The sequence below is a fragment of the Drosophila novamexicana genome, unplaced genomic scaffold, assembly GCF_003285875.2.
Source record: "Drosophila novamexicana strain 15010-1031.04,08,12 unplaced genomic scaffold, DnovRS2.1 tig00000009-arrow-pilon, whole genome shotgun sequence".
Classification (NCBI taxonomy): domain Eukaryota; kingdom Metazoa; phylum Arthropoda; class Insecta; order Diptera; family Drosophilidae; genus Drosophila; species Drosophila novamexicana.
Genome location: NW_020824766.1, coordinates 3,689,687 through 3,712,500, shown reverse-complemented (window position 1 = coordinate 3,712,500; position 22,814 = coordinate 3,689,687). Strand labels below are relative to the sequence as shown.

General features: G+C 41.0%; 6 protein-coding genes and 1 long non-coding RNA gene across 14 annotated transcripts in view; 4 read left to right on the top strand and 3 right to left on the bottom strand.

Annotated features, from left to right (window-relative positions):
* The window catches only part of LOC115765833 (F-box/LRR-repeat protein 16), a 40,318-nt gene extending 25,705 nt beyond the window's left edge, over positions 1 to 14,613 (top strand). For all 7 annotated transcript variants that reach the window (XM_030709559.1, XM_030709588.1, XM_030709605.1 and 4 more), the window contains 2 exons: positions 12,669 to 12,864; positions 13,274 to 14,613. In XM_030709559.1, coding sequence (XP_030565419.1) covers positions 12,669 to 12,864; positions 13,274 to 13,571 — 494 coding nt within the window. In that variant the 3' untranslated portion in view covers positions 13,572 to 14,613. The remainder of the gene's footprint in view (positions 1 to 12,668; positions 12,865 to 13,273) is intronic.
* On the bottom strand, positions 6,313 to 8,383 carry LOC115765979. The gene is made up of 3 exons (XR_004018167.1): positions 8,209 to 8,383; positions 6,958 to 7,161; positions 6,313 to 6,897 (listed from the first exon to the last, which is right to left on the bottom strand). It is a non-coding gene; the product is annotated as an uncharacterized LOC115765979 (long non-coding RNA).
* A 125-nt stretch (positions 14,614 to 14,738) lies between the features above and the next one.
* Positions 14,739 to 15,831, bottom strand: LOC115765954 (DNA-directed RNA polymerase III subunit RPC8). Its single transcript, XM_030709706.1, has 3 exons — positions 15,624 to 15,831; positions 15,077 to 15,565; positions 14,739 to 15,005 (listed from the first exon to the last, which is right to left on the bottom strand). Exons 1-3 carry the CDS (start codon positions 15,732 to 15,734, stop codon positions 14,865 to 14,867), a joined length of 741 nt encoding a protein of 246 aa, XP_030565566.1. The 5' UTR covers positions 15,735 to 15,831; the 3' UTR covers positions 14,739 to 14,864.
* An 87-nt stretch (positions 15,832 to 15,918) lies between these two features.
* On the top strand, positions 15,919 to 18,228 carry LOC115765891 (serine/threonine-protein kinase RIO1). The gene is made up of 3 exons (XM_030709636.1): positions 15,919 to 16,199; positions 16,266 to 17,615; positions 17,676 to 18,228. Exons 1-3 carry the CDS (start codon positions 16,143 to 16,145, stop codon positions 18,033 to 18,035), a joined length of 1,767 nt encoding a protein of 588 aa, XP_030565496.1. The 5' UTR covers positions 15,919 to 16,142; the 3' UTR covers positions 18,036 to 18,228.
* Positions 18,229 to 18,534: 306 nt separating this feature from the next.
* On the top strand, positions 18,535 to 19,932 carry LOC115765928. Its single transcript, XM_030709677.1, has 3 exons — positions 18,535 to 18,791; positions 18,848 to 19,554; positions 19,609 to 19,932. Exons 1-3 carry the CDS (start codon positions 18,617 to 18,619, stop codon positions 19,825 to 19,827), a joined length of 1,101 nt encoding a protein of 366 aa, XP_030565537.1. The 5' UTR covers positions 18,535 to 18,616; the 3' UTR covers positions 19,828 to 19,932.
* A 264-nt stretch (positions 19,933 to 20,196) lies between these two features.
* Positions 20,197 to 21,944, top strand: LOC115765901 (protein lin-9 homolog). Of its 2 annotated transcripts, XM_030709656.1 has the most exons (2): positions 20,197 to 20,242; positions 20,336 to 21,944. In XM_030709656.1, the coding sequence occupies exon 2, from the start codon at positions 20,419 to 20,421 to the stop codon at positions 21,877 to 21,879; it is 1,461 nt and encodes a 486-aa protein (XP_030565516.1). In that variant the 5' UTR covers positions 20,197 to 20,242; positions 20,336 to 20,418; the 3' UTR covers positions 21,880 to 21,944. The 2 variants fall into 2 exon arrangements, with proteins under 2 accessions (XP_030565516.1, XP_030565508.1); XM_030709648.1 differs by lacking the exon at positions 20,197 to 20,242 and having other exon boundaries at positions 20,275 to 21,944.
* A 122-nt stretch (positions 21,945 to 22,066) lies between these two features.
* Positions 22,067 to 22,510, bottom strand: LOC115769031 (hepatoma-derived growth factor-like). The gene has a single exon (XM_030713739.1). The coding sequence runs from the start codon at positions 22,508 to 22,510 to the stop codon at positions 22,067 to 22,069; it is 444 nt and encodes a 147-aa protein (XP_030569599.1).
* Positions 22,511 to 22,814: the final 304 nt, after the last annotated feature.

Genomic DNA, 22,814 nt, shown 5'->3' with positions numbered 1-22,814 from the left:
TGTGTGGTTTTTTTAGTTGTCGTGCATTTTGAGAACTTTTTAATTAACTTGATTTCAAGTATATATAAAAAGCTCAACGGGCACTCACGACGCGTGCTGTTGTTGGCCACGCACGTTGGCAACCGCCTCCTCCTCTGCCTGCACCTGCCCCTGCCGCTGCCATAGTCCTGGCAGCCACTTGGCCAACTTGTCAATCAATTGTCGCTCGCTTTCTTGTTTTGCACACGGCCTTGGCCATGAACTTAACTAAATAGCCACAAGAACAAACAAAAATCTTTTATGTATTTGCTTTTACATTTTATTTTCAATGCAAATATCGTTTAACAAAGAATCTCTGCTTGGTTCTGATTACCTTAGCCTTATAGAGAGCCTCCATTAGCGTTTGCTGCAATTTATAAGCTTTTAAGCAGCATCAATTTGTTTTTGTGTTAAATAGAAATTTATCGAAATGATTTCAGGGCAAATACTGCCACATCTACATCCATCACTGTCAGCCAGAGCGTCTGTTCCAGCTAATGAACTCGGACAACAATTCAAGCTCCATTGACCCACCTCAACAGCGGTTCTCTCTGAATGTTCATAAACCATTCCGGCTGTCAAAAGAAACAGTCAAGCATGAGGCAAGGTTTCCTTGATAAAGTGTATTCTCAAAAATACAAATGAACAACATAGTGGAAGGGTTACAATTATGCGTCCTACGGTTCGAACTGGTTTCCTGCCTTGAGGTTAGATTCGTGCGCCTAAACATTCTTTAATTGGGCTGTTCTATATTTTCAATATTTAATTTATAATTTTCCGTTCCTCTCTACTACTAGTTGGGAACAAAGTAATTTAAGGATCTGAATCATATTAGATGTTTTTCTTTAAACAAACCATGTTTTATTTCATGAACTGGTTTGGTTTGAGGAACAGTTCATATTGGAAAATAAATGGAAATTCCGGGCCTTAATTGTCCGTGGTTCGGGTCACGGCTGAAACCTTGCTCTCGCCTTGAGAAGCGGCTCTTGAACTTGCTTTTGGGCTCTGAATAATGAACAAGTTAATTGAATTTAAGTAAAATACACAAATTCAAATAACTTGTATAACGCAAAAGTTTCAACTAAATGCAAAAAGTGAATAAACAAATGCTTGCCAAGTTTAAGTAAATAAAAGTTTTGCTCTAAGCTGACAGGCAACAAGAACTATTTGCAGAGCATAAAGTCATGCACACTCGCACACACACACACACACACACACACCGTACAAACTGCAATGTCAGGCGTTGAGCTTTGTTCAAAGTTGAGCCCCAAGTAATATAAAAACTCGTAGATGTATATATAAATTCGTAATTGCAGGCTTATGTAATGGGATTTAGAAGTGAAAGCAGCAGCTGCTACTTCAGATGTAGGAGGCGGGGTGCGGTGTGGGTGGGGTGTGGGTGGTGGGTTTTTAGCCAGAAACAAATCAATAAGTTCAACTTGGACTGAATGTGTAAAAGTGTTGAGAACTGACTTTGCGACTTGCACTTGCAGTCAAAATTCAAGGCATTTTAATTGCATTTTAATAAGAAACGGCAGCGACAGACACACACACGCACACACACACTGTACGCAATGACGCACGCGTCGCTGAAGGCACACTGGCCCATAAAAGTATGCAACACAAATCGCAAAAACGCCGCACCGTTGCAAGCTTCGATGTTAGCGACTACGATTGGCATTATAGGGAATGCGGCAGCCACAGCGAGGCACGAGAGCGGCAATTACGTCAGCATTGGCAGAAAGAGAGGACGAGGGGACGAGAGGACAACTTGTCTGTAGCCTACGCACTGTCAAACGACAGCCACGTCCTGACCGAGGACATTTTGTCAGCCATTCTGTGGACTGTGACGCCACTTGACAGCGGCGAAAGTGATGCCCAGAAACGGGGAGAGAGAGCTGTGAACTCAGATGGAAATTATACATACATGGAGCATATCTGTGCAGCAACTAACAATAGAGAATGGCATGCCGTACTCTGGATACCCTACTTGCGACACGGCCTACTTGTGCAGATGTGCCAGAAGAATTGTGAGACTCTTAATTGCTAAGTTTATTTAAGATATCATGACATACACCAAATTATAAATTAAACAGCTAAAATAAATCTTTATTATAGAAAAATCGAATGCCTACCTATAAAGCGAAATCCCCGTGGGATTTCTATATATAACATCATTTTTGTGCGGTTTTGACAATAATTTAAAGATCATTCCAAACGCATTGCTCATTCAAGTTTGAGTTTTAGTTTGCGGCAAGTTCTTGAGGTCTGCCTGCCTGTCATGGGGGGCTTTGATGTGGATCGGGCGTCACGCGTTGCTCTTATTAAAAATGTATTTAAACGCTTAGCTTCCAGTCGCCAAATGGCACCCCTGGGCCACTCAGACCAAGTGTCTGTCCACTCTACAAATCGGCCAACCTCATGAGGGACACATGCAGCGTTTTCCAAGCGCCTAGCTTTCCAGGTCATGTTGGTGTGAGTACATCACACGCACACACACACACACACACATGCATCTGTTTGGCAGCCTGGCCTGGCTTGTCTGCAAATTCATTGTCTGCTCCACTCAAATCTCAAAAAGCTGCAAGCTGTTTACCGGTCTATGTTTTTTCTAGCCACATTACGTTGCAAGTCCAAAATGAAGCTAAAAGAAAATTTTAAAAAATTCATTACAGAAATCTTGTAGATAATGCCAGTAAAAGGGGTATTATATAAGAACAAATGCAAACCAAGAGAAGAAAAGTACTCTATTACCTTAGGCATTAGGGGAACGGCGGAAAGGGAACATGAATATTAATGTTGTCCCCTCAATAATGTGGTTTCCAAATTATTATTTTCCGATCTATAATAATAGGAACGGACGCAAGCCAAGAGAAATTCGTTGTTTTTTTAAAAATTACACTTTTTTTAGGCATAAGAGGAACAGCGGAATGGGAACACGAATCTAAACGTTGTTCTCTCAGTAATTAAATTATCTTACATACATAGAGGTTCTAGTCGGGAGCTCCCGACTCAGACAGGCACTAGGAGCACCTACATATAAAATTTTAAGTCTCTAGCTCTTATAGGTTCTGAGATTCTTGCGTTCATACATACGGACGGACGGACGGACAGACAGACGGACATGGCTAGATCGACTCGGCTATCGATGCTGATCAAGAAAATATATACTTTATGGGGTCGGAGATGCTTCCTTCTGTGTGTTACATACATTTGCATTTTGCACAAATGCAATATACCCTTATACCCATTTTTAATGGGTTCAGGGTATAAAAAATAAACGCATCATAAGAACGAATACAAGCCAAAAGAAAATCGGTCTGGGAACACGAGCATAAATATTGTTCTCTTAATAATGAGGCTTCAAACATATTTTTATAAAAGGGATATTATATAAGCATAAACACAATCCGAATAAAAATTGTTATTTATCCTCTATGCTCTTAGATATGAGGGGAACAGCGGAATAGGAACACGCATAAAAAAAATATATAGCAATAATAAGTAGGGTATACATTTTTGGGAAAACTCTTTGTGGAAATACAAGTGATAGTACATATAATTATGAGAATGAAAGCTAAAGAAAATGTGTCTCTTTCTTCTCACACAACCTTTGTTTTGGGTCTGCGTGAAACGACGGAATTAATATAAAAATATGAAGGTAATTCCGCAATGATGTGGCTTGTAATTTATATATTTTAATAAGAATACCCTATCATGTGTTTATTATGAAAATGTTAGGGTATTGCCAAGTCATGTAATGCAAGTGTCTCTTGTTGGTATTTGTATGTTGGGCCTGATTTGCTGTAATGACTAAATTAATGCCCACAAATAGTACTTAGAACAAGACCTGTCAAATCTATGATATTTGTTTTGATTGAAATGGCAAACTGCATTTGAATTTGTCAATTTGCCAAATGTGAAATTTCAACGATTTGCAATTCATTTGTCAATTGTTGAGCAATTGCCCACAAACTTTGTTGCCGAGCCATCCGCGTCGCATCCTGCCCAACCTAAGGCTGTCGTCGGATTGTTTGCCAAATTGGACTCTCTCTCTCTTTCCCCCTCTCTCTCTCTCTCTCTCTCTCTCTCTCTTGTGCACAATTTACACTTAATTAAAGCGAGAGGCGACGTTATTCTGGCAATGAACTAAAGAACTCATCTCGACGCACAGCTGCTAATTTAATTTGAAAACACTTTTGCCCGTTAAGCATCTATTAGTAGGACCCCGACCCGGACCCGGACTCCTACCCCGACCCGGACTCGGACTCAGCCTAGCAGCTCCTGCACTGTTATGTAATTCCTATCACACCTGAGCGCCAGCCGAGCAAGACGTCAGCCTAATGAGCCTCACACATTACCTGCAGTATTTGACTTAGTTATAGCTCATTATTCCAGGGCCCACACACTGGCCCCGCCCACCTTGTCGACTGGCCTCCGCCTTTCTTGTGCGAACAACTTTTTGTTTTTCAAAATATCTTAGCCAAACTTGGCATTTATTTATTAAGTACTACAGTGCTCTATATATACATATATATGCAAAATCTCAATATCGGATAGCTATATCATATAGCTGTCATAGGAACAATGCTTATCAAAATATCTTACCCAAACTTAGCAATACCAATTACCCAATATGGCAACATTTTATCAAGTTCGGATCACTGTCATATTAGCGATTGATCGAAAAGTAGGTTCTTGTAATTTTGTAATCCAAAATATTTTCATCAAACTCAGCATTTACGAGCTTCAATATTCTCACATATCAGCAGAACCGTAAGGCAAATGGAAGCGTATTAAATCTTCGACGTGCCGAAGTTATTCTTACTTTCTCTTTAATCTTTGAGCTGTTAAGCCAGTGCTTATCGCTTATCAGTTACTTAAAACTAAGTACTAAGCTAAGAGAGGTTTCAATTAATTCACATATTTCATTCAATTGTCGTGCGTGTTGATAGTCGGTTTCACATTCGCAGTTTAAACAAAATGAAATCTGTTTTGTTTCCGTATGTGCTATACTTAAGCCTAATAATGCTCATCCTAGCTGAAACACAGACTAACGAAAATGAGGTATTATTTAATTGAAGTTGAGGTGAAGTGCGGTAAATAATCATAAACTAGAATAGCAGAGGAACAATGTGGAGAGCACACCTATAGGGCTGTGAGACCTTTGTTAAAGTATATTCATCAGATAAAGGATGAAATTGAAAACAATAACAATAAAATTGAAGGCAAAGACAAAGAAATCAAAAGCTAGCCACACGTAATGAAAGTCTTATCGCGGAACAGAAAGCTCAGATTGATTTCTACAAACAGAGTATCAAAGAGCAAACGCACAACATTTTGTCAATAAAAGAGGAAATGAGTAAGCCCAATTCCAATTACTTAAGAATCCAGGACCATGAAGAGCAGCTGGAGAAAGAAAAGAAGTCAATTGATCAACAGATCCAACAAATATCCGAACTCAATGAAGAAATCAACATTTGTGCCAAGAAATTGAAAAGCTGCGCAGAGAAGTCCGTTTACGGTGATTGCACCGACATTGCTGATGCTCCGGGTATTCACAAGATTAAACCGGATAGAAAAGATTCGTTCGATGTACTATGTGATAGTGCGACGGCAGGTCCTGGCTGGACGGCTATCCAGCAGCGAATCAATGGCAAGGAGGATTTCTACAGGAATTGGATCACACACCGCAGAGGCTTCGGTGGCTTCGAAGAGACTTTTTCTTAGGACTTAAAAAGATTCATCGCTTGGCGCGCGCCCAGCCTCATGAGCTCTACATACATATGGAAGTATTTGATGGAGACATCAAATACAGAAGACACGATCAATTTGACATTTCTGGCGAGAAGGACCAATACACATTGATCACTTTGGGTAATTCTGAAGGCAGTACAACATATAATAGCTTGAAACTTCAAAAAAATAAGAAATTCACCACATTCGATCGTGACAGTGACAGGTATCCTGGCAACTGCGCAAGCCGAGACGAACGTGGTGGTGGCTGGTGGTACGCTAATTGTGGAACCAGGTATTGATCGCCACAGGTACAATTAATTTTGATATTGTGTTTTTGTTTTAGCAACTTAAATGGAAAATACTATGATCATAAGGTGGAAAAACTTGATGGCATACATTGGACAAGGCACACCTCCTTGAAGACAGTCAAAATGCTTATACGATGGCAATGGGAAATAAAATAAAAAACAAATATGTATAACATTTATATTTTACAATAATACAGCTTAAATTGTTTTACAATTTATTTATAAATAAATGCAGATGCTGTAATCCCAAATAAAATCCAAAACAGAGGAGCAGGAAAATATTAAATTCGACGCATATCAAAAAAATTCAAATGAATTATCTTAGATTTCGATATTAAAATCCACTCAATTATTTACTTCTATATAAAGTTGGCTAGAGAAACCATAGTAAGAGTCTTTTCCAGGTTTTAGAGATTCAAGTTGATCAGTTGGACAGGTGGAAAAATAGGTGACACAAATGTAAAAGTTACACTAATAATTGGGTTCCATCTCCTAATCGGACATTCTCACTTGTAAAATATATTATTATATATATACATGCAGCTATATTAAGACGAAACTGATAAAATAATAATTTTCAAAAATTAGTGTTTTTTATATAATTTCACCTAGCTTCTTCTCGAGAAAAGCAGTATGTTTTAACCTACATATCCATTTAATGCGCGTGCAGGGTATAAGAACTTCTGTCAAAATGCAGAAAGAAAAATTTATGTCCAAACCGAGCTTTATGCCGAGCATTTAGCATTATGTTTCTGAGTGCGGCTTTGGTTTTTTATATTGGCAATTGAGAAAGCAACAATTTATGTTGAGATAAGATACCCTGCAAGCAGGTCTATAGCAAATAAAAGATAAATAAGTTAACAAATCTCTTGAGAAATACATTTGCATTTACCAGATATTTCTTTGCCAGGCATTACCTAATTGAAGAAAGTTTTTCTAAGTATCTGGGTAACATTCTCTTATTTAGTGTATGAACCAACGTCAACACACACACAAACACACACAGATAGCTGCACACATGTATTTGTTAGCATTGGTCCCATTGGAGGCGGGAGGAGTGCTTCGTATTCGCTTGACAGTTTGACATCTTCGGCGCCTAAAAGTAGATAAGAGGCAATGCTTTGAGTAAATGGCATAAAAAACTCACAAATCCAATTGGAAGCCTGTCGCACACACACACACACACACACACGTCGTTAGTTGTTATGGAAAATGTATCTCTCAGGCAAAGCCAAGTTACAAATTGTTGGCTTAGTATACAGCTCTTGAGTGTGCGTATGTGTGTGTGTGCGTGTGTGTAATAACACTATTTCTGGGTATTTGTAATTTTTGAACATGCACAAATTTCCATTTACATATCAAGTAGCTGCTTTGGGTTTCCAAGAAAAAAATTCGATTTACGCATTGAATTTAAATTATTCCCAAAACTTGTCGAAGGTTCCATTTGTTTTACAGCATGTCAACAGAAATTTCGTGTTTATTTATTTTTTTGGTTTTTTTAGTTATTTTTCTATGGTAAGCACAGTTAAAAACAAGTTAGGGTGCCCGACCAGGAGATATCCTAGGCCCAGACCCAAGCTGCATTTATAGCCCGATCTTTATTCGTTTTTCAAGACACACAAGTGATTATTTCACAGAGGGAACTATCAAAAAGTAGAATATGTTTTCTGTGCATAAAAGAACCTGCATACCATACCGATACGATTCGACATGCAGATGAGCTTCTTTTTCCCCGTGCTTTACTTCGGAGTTTATAGTCCGATCTTTATGTGATCCAAACGCAAGGTTCTATTGTTCAATCATGCGGTTCTTTCCAATTTGATAAAGTGAATTATTTTTAAAATGGAACGAAATTTTTGTAAGCCAGTGTAATCAATGAAATGAATCTCATCTGAAGCTGTCGCCACAAGTATTTAGTATATAAATCCTATTTATATAGCTGCCACTTTTTTTTTTGTAATAAACTGAGATTCTCTAGAATATACTGTGTGCCATTAAATGTAATTGAACATAATACTGGGATTTGTTTTAGTCACTTGATAGTTGACATTTGCGGTGATGAGCAAATGTATATAATGTTGATAATGACGTTCTTCTATATGTATATAAATTGTATTACTATCAGTAAGAAATGCATACTTACTATGAACTTTGTGTATATAAATTGGGAATTCGTATTATACAGAAATATAGTATCAATAGGTTTTCACGCTCTTTCTCCTGCTCACTCCTCTCTGCCGCTCCGAACTGAAATCCGATTCGAACAATCATGAAAATATCTCACACTTTTCACACATTTGCCACATCACTGAATACCGATCCACAGCTCGAACTCACATTGACCCCGCCCCGCCCCGCCCCGCCCCGGCCCGGCTCAGTTCGTTGGGAAATTTTGTTGTTGCTTTTCGTTGCAATTTCAGAATTTGTGATCGCAAAAACGAGTAAAACAGCGTATTCGAGGTGCCCAACTACCCGTTAGTGTCGGTCACAAACCGAAACTGCAACATACAGGATGCGACACTGGGATTCACTGGGAAAACACATTGCCTATATATATATATATTTATATATATATAACTCTTCGATTTCGGTCGATGCGTCTCGATGTGCAGCTGATAATGAAATGAATTTCAGATGCGATTACAGCCGCGATAAATACGCGCAAATCTGAGAGAAATCTGTCGCGCTTTAAGGCTTCTAATGCGAATGCAATATGATTTGGTTTGAAGCTACAAAATGTAACTCAATCGATGCTGCTTTAAATCTATCTCTCTCTTCTCAAGTCTCTTAATCTCTCTCTCACTCGCGCTCTCTCTCTCTCTCTCTCTCTCTCTCTCTCTCTCTCTCTCTCTCTCTTTCTCTGCTACTATTTGTCTCGGTCGCTGTGGTCTATTGGTTTTGGCGTTTAATCGCCGTCGTCAGCTCAATCTAATGCAATTGTAGCATTGCATCTGTATCTGTATTTGAGCCTCTAACTGTATCTGTATCTGTATCTGCGTCTCGTAACTGCATCTGTATCTGTATCTGTGTGTCTGTCTCTGTCCCTTGTGGCATTTCGTCATGTATGCATGAAACGCTCAGCATTCATTTAAATACTTCAACACATCTCACATGATTGCGGGCCTTTGTTATTGACTGATTTAACATATATTTATTTCTATTTGTGTTTTGTTTTTGCGGTTTTTAACTTTGAAGTCTCCCACTTGTGCAGGCCGCGTTGGCCACAATTGCGGCCGCTACCAATTGATGCCAATGGATACAATTACAGTTAAGAGGCAAACAAATCGCAAGAACTCCAGACAATAACACATGATTTGACCCAGAACTGAACATTAATACTTGAGAATGTCAGCATATTTTAAAATTACTTTAAGCTCACTTTTGTCATTCAAATGTTATATATTTAATACATTTATTTAATATAATTTTAATTGAAATATCTAATTAGTTATAATTTCAAATTCCATAAAATGGCTACTAAACTAGGCAAGAACTTGTTACCGTCCTTGAGGTTCGGAAGCTAGTTCTTATGGTTAGATATCATACGAAATGGTTAGATATGTTAAGATGGGCTTAAGTTGCGAATGCTTTGAGGTTGAGTTTTCCTAAAAGTTCATGCTTTAGAATTCAGCCGTATTTCTGGCCTTTTACAGCCTTGGCAAATAATGTTATATTTGTAATAAATAAGCATCTGTCCTTAATTGTCGAATAGCCGCATTTGAGTATTCATATTGTAATTTAAATCGTTTTTGCATACGTGCATCTTGTGGTTTTTTGGTCAGAAGCCAAACAAACGATGCACCTTTGCACATAGAGCCGACTACCTCGAATCCGTATCTGGTATCTGGTATCTGGCAAAGTGGGGCACAGTTTATGATAGACTCGTGTATACCACATGCCCCCAGTTGCTGTTAGTTCGAAATGTCGAGTGAAAAGCCGCTTAGTTGCTTTGGCGGGCTGCATTTTTTTGACTTCATCTTGGTCGGCAAATACTCCGCCGGCTCCGGCTCCGGCCATGCTATGGAAATTCTTGCATTCGTCGGCGCTCCTTCAAAGTTGCCTGCCCAACTCCCTTTATGTTTTATGCTTATCTCTGTTTACGCAGCAAACGGAGGCACGTGGCCAATTCCACGGCAGACTCGAATCTGCCGCCGCCCCCGCCGCCTCGCCACCGTGTTCCCATTAGCAAAGTCGCCTTTGTGCGACTCGCTCGCTTAAGCCGCTTTAGAACGGTAATTGTAGCCACCGCTTGTACACCCTACCCCGTAACCCGTAACCCGTAGCCCGTAAGCCGTAACCAGACAACCCTTTAATATGCTCATTTGCTTACGAAAAGCCAAAGAACTGGCAAAGTCGTGAGCTTAATCCCAAAACCTGAGCAAGTTGACTTCACATGTCGAGATCCCCTATTCTGTGCAGAAAGGGTATTGGAAAAGCTAAACAAAAGCCTGCTCTGAGTTCTTTTATTTTCTAAATTTGTAAAAATATTTCTGAATTAAGCTTTTTGCGCCTTAGTTTTGTGTAAAGATAAACTTAAATGAATCCTTAGATCTTAACAAAAGCTATATAAATGCGGAACTTTAAATCCAAGCTACAAATTAGAATGTGTTTATAAGAACTTCTAAAATTCGAATTTCCTTTGACTAGACTCTAGTTTTATATTTTACATTTTGGAAAGCTTTTTAAGCTCTTTTATAAAGATTATTCGGGCAAAACTAAAAAAAAAAACAAGTAAGAAGCACTAGTCGGGAGCTCCCAACTAGGGGATACCCTGAACCCTCTTCTTCCAACATCAAACGCATATATATATTCTATTTTAGAAGCTATATGTCAAGTTTGGTGACTCTAGCTCTTATTATTTACCAAAATTGCCCAAAAAACAGGAAATCGATATCGATTTTTATCGATTATCGGAAACAAACTCGATCTGCGCGGGAACTAGGAGCACCTACATCTAATTTCAAGTCTCTAGCACGAATAGGTTCTGAGATCCTTGCGTTCACGGACGGACGGGCGGACAGACAGACAGACATGGCTAGATCGACTCGGCTATTGATGCTGATCAAGAATATATATACTTTATGGGGTCGGAGATGCTTCCTTCTGCCTGTTACATACAATTGGATTTTGCACAAATACAATATACCCTTAAACCCATTTTTAATGGGTTCAGGGTATAAAAACTATATAAATGAAGAACTTTACATTTGTCTAATGTAACTAGAATAGAATCTTCTCTAATTTCTGAAAATTTATTTATTTTTTTTTAATTTTTCATAAAAATTAACCTGGCGTAATGCTTAAAGCTCAACTAAAAAAAAACCTTATAGATTCAATTAACTTTAGCTATACTCTTTGGAAAATATCTGTATTATGTTTTGCAATAATAAATGCAAGCTAAAATAAAGACTTTAACTTATTTATAACTAACATATAGAATGTACCGCAAACAGCTACAAAGAACAGAATGTCAACTGTTGCAACTCAAAAAGCAGAGAAACACAAAATGTGGCACACGAAATGTGGCACAAAACTGTAGATGACGCAACTAGAACAAAGTTGTCATTGTCAGCCATAATTCAAAGCATTCAGAACAAAACCCATAAGACGAAGCTACTCTCTAGCTAACTGTGAGATAGTTTCATGACATCTGAGATACTTTAGAGTGGAGCAGCTGGGCACTAATTGAAGATGGCCAAACTGGATCTATGCAAATGCTTTTAGTCAACGTTAGTCTCTCACACACTCTGTGCGAGAATGTGGTCACAAAATTCAATTATTGTTCACATTCAATTAGCCTCGCTCCCCTACACAGACTTGGCCAAAAGCACTTCAAATGCACGTGTTATGCAAGCATACGTTTTATTTAATTAACTTTGGGCTCATGAATTTGCACTCAATAAATGCAGATGTGCTCTGGGCAAAAGGTAACTAAAAGCATTTCATAAACTTACAAATATATTTAATGAAAACTCCTTTTAAATGGCTTAATCGAAATGCTTTCCAGCTCAAAATACAACTGGTGCAAAAGTATATATATTGCGGGGTATTACCCGGCCTTGCCCGTGCAACGTTTTGTGCTAAACATTTTAGATATAGCTTTCCCCCAAGTACGCACGCTAGGAAACATTAAATCATCCTCTCTTAATCTCCACTTCTATTTGTAAAACAACATTAAAACAAACATGTTTGTAGCTCTGTCAATATGCAAAATGAGTTAAATGTTCAGGTTGATGAAACTAGGTTCACGAGACGGCTTTAGATAATTCCTTTTGGCTTGCAGCAATGTTATAAGCCAATTTAAGCTGTTGCCAGGTGCTTTTTTGTGCTCTGGTCAGTTCGTCGTAAAGCTCTTTGAATATTCGCAAAATGTTTCAGCTGAAATGGAACTAATTACCCTTTGAATCTCATGCTGCATAAACTTAGCCAATGCGGCTCAGGCCAGCTAAACCACTCCCAAGTGGAGCAGCTGCAGCAACTGATGCGTCTCATGTGCTGCAGTATTTGTTGTTGTTCCTGCTGCTGCTGCTGCGTAAACTTTGCGCCCCAGTTTGCACTTAAAGTAAATGTAAGCTTATCTTGACTTACCTTCTTTGCTTGCAGTGCACTCCTTGCCGCATCTAACCGTGCTCAGCCTCTCCGGCTGCAGCAAACTAACCGACGATGGCGTCGAGCTGATTGCCGAGAATCTGCAAAAATTGCGCGCCCTGGACCTGTCCTGGTGTCCTCGCATAACGGACGCCTCGCTCGAGTATATCGCCTGTGATCTGAACCAACTGGAGGAATTGACATTGGATAGGTGAGTCGAACGCCCACCCCCCACACACTCACACCTGCCTGTGCACAATAACCTCTAGACAACCACCCTACCCGCCCCCTGCTCGTAATTATTCATGAGTTAAATTCAATTTCCGCACTCGCTTTCCCCCATCGAGCAACTGCACGAGTTGCCAGTTTAGGTCGCAGCAGCTACCATGCTTCCAACTTTATTATTTTTGCCATTTTTTAAGTGTTTATAACTTACGTAATAATCTTATGCCAGTTAGATATTTTAAAATGAACTTCAAGTAATCTTTAATGCAGATTGTATAACGGCTTAAACCGGACATCCCAATTGTTTTTTTTTCTAATAGAAATATTTAAACCTGGATTTAAAGAACTATTGAAAACGAATCTACTATTGATGCCTCTTTGTGTCTCACCTTTAGGTGCGTCCATATAACGGACATCGGAGTTGGTTACATTTCCACGATGCTATCGCTGACCGCCCTCTTCTTGCGCTGGTGCTCCCAGGTGCGTGATTTCGGGCTGCAACACCTGTGCTCCATGCGCAATCTGCAGGTCCTATCGCTGGCCGGCTGCCCGCTGCTGACGTCATCCGGCCTGTCCAGCCTCATCCAGTTGCGTCATCTGCAGGAGCTGGAGCTGACCAATTGTCCAGGCGCCTCGCACGAGCTCTTCGATTATTTGAAAGAGCATCTGCCACGCTGCTTGATAATCGAATAATTGATGGATTACTTTATTTGAATGTGAATGAAATGAAACTGATTTTCTTTAGATTCAGTTATACGAGTTTATTAAGATGCTATTTGTATGCTAATTTTTTTTTAGTCAGCAAGTTCCTTTTGTGCTATAAAATCTGTGAACCCTTATGGTTTTACAATTCTTTTGTGTTTCTTATGATTTTTACTGTGATTTTAAATGGAACTCTATACACATACATATATATTAAGTTGGGAGCTGTTTAAGGAGCTATACAATAAAAGAGCCCAAATGATATTTATTTACATACAGTACAATACCGAGATGACGTCTAATATTAACAATTATTTCTATTTATAATTATTATTGTAGTTTTTTAAATCAAGTTTAAATTAACCTCACTGTAATTAACCATAAAAGATTGTGCAAACAAAGAAACAATTTCTATAGATATATGTGCATACATATATGCTTAATATATATGTAAATGTAAATTAACTCTAAGCATTGCGCCTAAAAGACATACAAAGACAAAAAGGCGTATGCAGCAAAATCAAAAATAATGCAATTTATTGTTCAAAGCAACAAACTTTAAAAAAAAAAAAACAAAAATACTGAAGTGAATATTTATAGGCAAAATTGCCAATAAGCTTTATACTTAGCTCACCTTTGCAGACCCGAACACACAACAACTTTTTATCAATTGTACCATACAATAACTATGCTAACAATGAACCCGCATTCCCCTACCTCCTAACCCTCTTCAAGAAAAAAACAAACGAAAGTTTATAAAAATAACGTATTCCAGTTTTAGAATTAGACGATTTAGAGAAATGTGCACGCTAACCTAATGGAAAACAATATTCAAACTAAATCGCATACAAATGAAAATGATCAAGTGAAAGAGATTCAATTGTATATTCTGAAGATCCTGTGCCGCCCTTCCTAGTACTAAGTCGCCGACGACAAAGAGCTAAACATAAACTATAATAAATTATTAAATATATGGATAACTTATGTGAAAGAGCTGCGCTACCAAAACATTTGTTTAAATGCGGAATGTGAGGATTGTAGTTTGAAAAAAAAAAACACAAAACAAATTTAAACAATATTTAAAACAAACAACAAATTTTAAAAAACAAATATATGAAAAAATAAACTAAAGCATATTTGAAATTCTCTTGTTTCATTTGTAACAAGTTTCAACTTTTGTTTAATTATTTTCTAAATTCCTTAACAGTTAAGTTCTTATTAATATTCCTATAAAAAGAATAAGCTTAGTGACATTTGCTTTTAGAAAAGCTATCCACTCCTTTGTCATTCCTCGCAGGCGCCCTCCCCTTCGTCGTCATTATCATATTCCGTATTATCTTCGCCATCTTCACCGTCCTGCTCTTCCTCTTTGCCTTGCTGATCCCACCAGGAGAGCACGCCCAGCCCAGACTCGTTAATGGCGCCCTGAAAAAAAAAAAGAAAAAACAATAAAATATAGTACACGACTGTGCACAGTGTTTGGGATCTGGACTGACGATTATCTTGTATGGTGTCTTCACTTCCTGTGCTGCAGCAGAGGCGGCTGCTGCCGCTGCTGAGGTGCTAGCATTTTGGGACGCTTGACCCTCCGCTTTGGGTGGGCCAATGGGGGATGTTTCCTCGAATATTTCGCGGGAAACACGGAACTTGATTGGCTCGCCAACGTCCATGAAGAGATCATGTTTACCGCCATCCTCCAATGGATACTCCCAGACCCACGCCTGTTCCGCCTCATCAAAACGCGACGGATGCTGCAGAGCCGCATGTGGAATAAGTATATCATCGAAGAAGCCCAGCGTCACGTTTACTCCCTCGCGGCAACAGCTGCGTATTTTTCCGGTAATAACGGTTCCCACCATTGGCCGAAACACCACATAGCGAAACAGCACCTCTGTGTGTGAGGCGCCGTCTCCGGGCAGAATAATTGAGTCTTTCAGTGAGACAATCTCCTTGAGTGCTATGCACAAGCCAACGTTCAGCAACACCTGTCAAAGGCCCAGTTCAAGTTACTCAATAGATTAATTCCAAAATCGTTCAAATTACCTTATTTGCCAGCTTCCTGTCAATTTCGTCACGCACCGCATCCACAAGCTTCAAATTAAAGTGGTCGGGCGCAATGCGTACATTGTCTTTAAGTTCTGCCAGTACAAACATGTTTAATAACCATCTATTTTCTTAACTAACTTGGTCTTATATTGATGGGCGCAAAATATATATAAATATTATTAGCCGGTGCGATTTCTTTTATTGTAGCCTCATTGCTTCACAGCTGTTATGTTATTAACATCTACAGGTAACAGAGTCACAATGGAGCCATAACGAACAGCTGTTGTTAACTTTTATATCGATAACCGATTGCTGTCGGCGTGGAATGTTGAATGGCAAAATTATCAGCTGTTCGCGAATTACACGTGCAAGTTGATTTCACAATTATTTTTAATTAAAACGTGAATTTTAAAAGTTTAAAGCATTCAAAAAGGACGGCCTGCAGCACAAGAAGCGATAATTGTTTATGGTTGATAGACTGAGCATCTGCACATACCTGTTGCACTCACAGACAAGATGACCGATGCACACAAATATAGCGATCCGGAGGAGGATGACGAGAATCTGAAAAACGTAAGTTCAGACATAAATTTTGTAAATGCAAAGTAATATTTATAAATAAAATGCAATGCGTTGTAGTCTGAGTGGGTGGAAGACTTTAAATCGCTTACAGTGAAGCACGACATTTTTAAGAACATCAAACAGAAAGAAAAAGATATAAGCGACGACCTGTGCCAGCAAATTATTGATAACACCAATCCGGCCGAGGAAACTGATTCGGATTATGCGGATGCGTATGAAGATGACGATTACGACCAGGGCGACGACTACGATGCATACGAAGAAGCCTACAGCGGCTTTAACAAGCACAGCGCCCAACCACAGCTAACAACAGGTGGAGCCAACAGTAACAAAACCGGCACCGGCACCGGCACTTGTCCTGGCGGTACAGGAGGAGGCGGCGCTCAGCGCGTGAGCAGCTACCAGCCTAATGAGAAGGTGCTGCGGCGATACTCAGCTCGGATAAATGTCGAGAAATACGATCCAAATGCCAATATGAGCGCACAAGCGGCCAACCGATTGGTAAACTTCGATCGACGCCAGGAGACAGAACGAGTACGTGTTCGTGACAAGCACGATCGCGCCACAGCGGAGCAGGTGATGGACCCACGCACACGCATGATACTCTTCAAGCTGCTTAACCGCGGTCTTATTCAAGAGATCAACGGCTGCATATCCACCGGCAAAGAGGCAAATGTCTACCATGCGGTCTCCAAGAATGGAGCCGACGAGTATGCTATCAAAATCTACAAGACCTCAATTCTAGTGTTCAAAGATCGCGACAAGTACGTTTCGGGTGAGTTTCGCTTCCGTCATGGCTACTGCAAGCACAATCCTCGCAAGATGGTGCGCACCTGGGCAGAAAAGGAGATGCGTAACTACCTGCGAATGCGCAATGCTGGTGTGCCCGTTCCCGAACCCATTCTGCTGCGTTCGCATGTGTTGGTCATGCGCTTTTGCGGTCGCGACGGCTGGCCAGCTCCAAAGCTAAAGGACGTGGAGCTGAGTACTTCAAAGGCACGCGAGCTGTACCGCGACTGCGTGGTCATAATGTGGCGCATTTACAATCAGTGTCGGCTGGTGCACGCGGATCTCTCTGAGTTCAATATACTGTTCCAAGATGGCCAACTGGTGATTATTGACGTCAGCCAGGCGGTCGAGCACGATCATCCGCATGCGTTCGACTTTCTGCGCAAGGACTGCACCAACATATCCGAATTCTTCCGCAAAAAATCGGTGGCCACCATGACGGTCAAGGAGCTGTTTGACTTTATAACGGACCAGACCATAAACGAGCAAAATATGGAGGAATGCTTGGAGCGCATTTCAGAGCGTATTAAGGATCGAGACTTCGATGCCATTACAGCGCAAGAGAAGATCGATGAAGCTGTTTGGCAGAACACCTACATTCCCAAGCGCTTGGATGAGGTAAATGCCACAAAACAAAACATATCAGTTTTCCACATCTAATCCATTATTATACTTCAGGTGCCGCATTTTGAGCACGATGTGACAAAAGCTAAGCAGGGTGTCCAGCAGAATCTGGTTTACGCAAAAATCACGGGTCTTACGCCACAACTAGATGTTCAGAAACAGCCGGACATTTTGGATTCCGAACATAAAAGTGCGGAAAGTGAGCAGCAGACAAGTGAAAACGAGAGCGACGCATCGCAGGAGGACGATGACATGTCAAAGTTCAAAAACTCGGCACGGCCACGTGACGAATCGCCCGACAGCAAAAAGGCCCGCAAAAAGGCGGTTAAAGATGCCAAGGCAGAACAACGGAAGGTTAAAGTTAAGAAGCATGTGAAGAAACGCAAGGAAAAAATCGGCACCATCAAAAAGTAGTCGAGACATTAACAATAAGTTTTTCTAACCCCATCATCTCCAATGTAAACTAAATTCCAAATCAATTTCAGAATCCAGATTGCGCTCAAGCGCATAATATATTTATTTTACATGTAAAAAATGTAAAAAAAATATTTAAAATGTACATAAATCTCTTTGATAGCCACTTAAACTGGCTTCTCTTGTAAAAGATAATTATAATTTGTGTATAGCACCAGAGTTTTAAAAACTATTTGTTCTTTAACATGATTTATGACACAATTCTGCCTCTTACTGTCTGCAAGAGCATTATCTTCTGTATATATAGAATATGTTTGAGTAGTTAAGACGTTAAGGGAACTGATGGTTCTTATTGTTTCATTCCCATTATCATCACCATCGATTGACGTTAAAGCCTTGTTCCATTCCACAGCTTCCATGCAAACTGTCAAACAATAAGTGCTTTTCCAAGTTTGACACAAAAGAAGAAAAAGCATTTCAACTGAATCGATACAAAATTTTGAACTCCAAATATTGTATTATCAATTTACAAGATTTAAAAAAAATTTTGAAGAAGGAAATCAGTTATTGAGAATCGAAGGATGTCTTTAACTTTCGATAATGCGCTACAAAAAATTGTTATGCAACTGAAGGTTCCATTGAAAGAGCATAAGGCCTTTCTCTGTGATGCTACCTACCTCGCCGGCTGGATCAATAAGGCGCTCAAGGAGCGTAGATCAATGCTCGCCGGTAGTTTTAGTAATTTGCCGGCAACTGGTAAGGATTGCAGTGCCTGCCCAGTTTGTATTCACTTTGTTGCCAAATCATTGCAGCCACCTATATATGCGGGAATCATATAGACGTACCTGCCAACTTTAATTGTTATCTGCTGCTGGACTTGCGGTTTCCGTTCTACACAGATATAAAGGACGACGACTACATCTATTTGCACTCGGTCTTCAAGGAGCAGATAGTAGGTGATTCGTTAATTTCGTCCGTCTATCTGCAGACACATCTGCGCAACGATTTGGACGGACTCTTCAAATCACAGCCAACGGTTAACTGCAAAACGGGAACCGGACGCAGCTACCAATTATGCTATCACACAACCAAATATCCAGTCAGTGCCCACACGATTATCGCAACCCAGCTGAAGGCGAAGAACAATACGCGCATTGTATTTGAATTTTTGGTAGCCATTAAGCTGCCAATATCCAAGTATCCCAGACCAGCATGTGTCCCGGTGCCGGAGTCTATGGCGAACATGGAGCTGGGCTACTGGGTGGCGCTGCCTGTGCCGCATTTCGATGTGAACTTCAACGGGCACAGCTATTTGGGCCGCAGCCATGTCTGGCAGAAGGCGTCTCCTGGACAACGCCAGCGATGGTGTTTGGTCGTGCGATTGTTCTTTATGATGAGCAGAGGCAACGGGACACTAAACACCATCGGGATTCATGCGCTCAAGCACACGTGCGTTAATCTCTGCGAGAAATTTGGCGTGGACAAAGCTGATCGACCCCTCGGCCTTAAGATTATGGACGTAAGAAGTGCTCCTATTTAGTCTTAATGATATCCTGTAAGCAACTGATTTTAGATGATGATTACACACGGCACTCGAAAGCTAAGAGAAGTATCTAACGCTAGTAGGAACGGGCAAATTGTTAACTTGGAGATACATCCCGCCCTGCCTGCAGACTGTGCCAAAACAGATGTAATGCTCACCAAGTTGAAGGCCAAGATGACCAATAAAAATGGCTGCGACATGGAGAACTTACGGCTGCTATTCGGACTAGTAAAGCAGAGGAAATTATAAACATTTACAACTTAATTGCGATTGTTGTATAAGAACACAATTTTGCGTATTATTTGTTGCCGTCAGCTTAAAATTTGTTTTTAATTGTTATACCATAGAATTGAAAATAAAAAATACCGATTAAAAGCTTGCATATGTCTGGGAGGTTGTTGCCTGACGAGTAACTTAAAAAATAATAGATATTAGTTTACGAATTTCGCTTATTAACATTTATGAAAGACTTTTCGCACATTTTCAACTCAAGCCTAACGGAACATATCTAAAGACTATGTGGCAACGCTTGTCCATATGCAACTCTGTGTTTGGTTTGAAATTTAACGTAAATGTCAATTTGTGGATTTCAATTGTCATGATTTTCTTCGAACAAGTAGTCGCTGTGATAGAAAACGAATGTTGGGAGTCAGCACGTAGGCAGGTAAAATTTAGAATTCGTAAATATTTGTGAGCAATCAACAAATTGATAGCCTAGCCCTGCGCATTCGGTACAAAATGTCTGATTATTTTCCAGATATTAACCAAACAGCAACTGATTCCGATTCAGCAGAAACGCCACCGCAGCTATCGAAGATTGGATTACGTCGAGCCCATAGAATGTCAAAGACGAATGAATCGCAGCGTCTGCTCAGATCGCAGACGGCCGACAAGGACGACGACGAACTGTTTGTCAAGTTGCCCAAGTTCAGTAAGCGATTGCGTGGCAAGAGCTCAGCCGAAGCCCAGGAGCCGGATGCCATCGATGCCAGCACTAAGGAGCTGTTGCCGGCCAATCAAAGGCTGTACAAATACCTCAAACAGGCCAATTGCCAGCGCTGGATCTGGTGCGAGTTCATAGAGTCCTTCATCGACAAGGCGATACTGGGCAGCGCCTACGACATGAACAACTACGTCCAGAGCTGTTTTCCGCAACTGGAGACGCGTCAAATGCCACGTCGCTGCTGGCAGCTGATTCGCCGAAACATGGGCAAGGCCCGCCGTTTCTCGCCGGCATTTATTGCTGGCGAGCGCATCGAACTGGAGCGCAGTCGTCGCATTGTTCGTCAGCTGCAGCAGCGTAAGTTCGATATGGAGCAGGACGGACAATCTCTGGAGCTGATGCCCAAGGTGATACCCATGCCACTGGCCGTAGATGTCAAAGTGATCAGCCTGCTGAGCGCACCACAGTTGATGCTCTGCAAGGGACGTGTCATCGGCTACGAGCCGAGAGACAGCAGTTACCTGATTAAGTTTAACATTGCGGGTAAGCATACGGTGCTCAGCATGCCTGATTGCCATCTCCATGTGCTACAGGAGTGCAAGACCCTGCCGCTGGCCAGCATCGTCCAGGAGACTGAAGACAAGCAGCTGACCAGTTCAGAAATCTCTGTCGATGCCGACGAACCGAAGCCCCTGATGGATGCGCTCTTGCAACTGCAAAAGCTTCTGGTCCTCAAACGTAAAACCGTCCAGGACATGGCCAGCATGAACGAAGAGTTGGAAGCCAGCGGCTTACCAGCGCCCGCTCGCCGGGAGACCAAGCAGACACCGCTCCGCGAGAAGCTGCAGCGTCGCTATGCCTCCAATATGATAACGTTGCACCGGGTGAACGCTGACATTTTAGAGCCGCTGCGCGTGGCGCACCATCATCTAAATGAGTACGAGACGGATGCGCTGCATAGCAAATGCGTGCCGCGCAACAAACTGTACGAGAAGTGCCGCACCCTGGCCGAAATGGACTTGAAGGCGGCGCCATGTCAAGCCAGCGTCCAGCTAGAGCCGACGCGTGAGCTCATTCTGCGCCTGCAAACGTTGCTCTATTTGTGCGGAGAACTGGGCCACGGCAACAATGTCGAGGTTGATGCGGTCATGGATGACTTTGTGTCCAACCTGCTGGTGGGTTTGCCGCCCCAGCTGACAACCGAGTTCAGGCACGTTGTTGGCCTGCTACAGCCGCTGCGCGAACTCATCCTGGCCATGACCAAGACAGAAGCGGAGCCGTGCCAGCAGCTATTTCAATCAGATGCTGAAGGCCTTCTTTTGCCCAATGAAGAGTCTGACATCGAGATGGGCTTGTAGTATTTACTGAACAGGCAGATTGATAATTTTAATACATTTATTTGAAACGGATAAGCGCAATACATCAAGCAAACAAAAACCTTGATAACTTTATTACATTTCTCATAACTTTTACTAACATAATGTGAGCATAATCTGCATCAACTATACATATTCCTATATGTATTCTAAGGCTCTGCGGCTCTGATTAGCAGATACGTCTGGAAGTTTTCGCATCATCATCGTCATCGTCGACTAAAACACAGTTATTGATATTATCATCTAGATAGGATTCGTCGCATAGTACCACATCAATGGCATCTACGAAATTGTTTTCGAGTACGGCCAACTTCTGATGATAGGCCTGATCTTCGGCAGGATTTGCGACTGCCTGCTCGGCATGCAAGAGGGCGCGTTTAAATTCATTTTGTCGCAGCTTCTGCAAATTACCCAAACGCCTTATGCATGTTATGTACGTGTAAAGCTGCTTGGGTCCCACCTCGGCCGTATCGCAAGTTCCGTAGAAAAATACATTGTACTTTCGATCGCCTGCCTGTAGAACACGGGCCGGCCACGGGCGGTATCCTTTCAATTTGGCGAATACGAAATCGCCTTTTTTGAATTGCTCGTGCCTTATGGCTGTACGGCTCATTTGTATTTATAAATTAATTTGCAACTGAGCGCGCAAGACAAAATAACTGTTTCAGCAGTGTTGCCAGATCGAATCTGATGCACAGGGTGCACTATGATTCGACCAGTGTTGCTCGCAGAATTTCAATCGATACATGAGTGGAAAAATCCGGACGTGATTCGGGCACATTGTCTGTTTTTCAAACAAAGGGGCGGGTTGTAAATAATTACAATTCGGCAAAAGGTGCAGTAATTTCTGACATTCATTAATTAGTACTATATATTGACCTAGTGGTGAGCTTGAAATAAAAGTCCAGATACTTCAC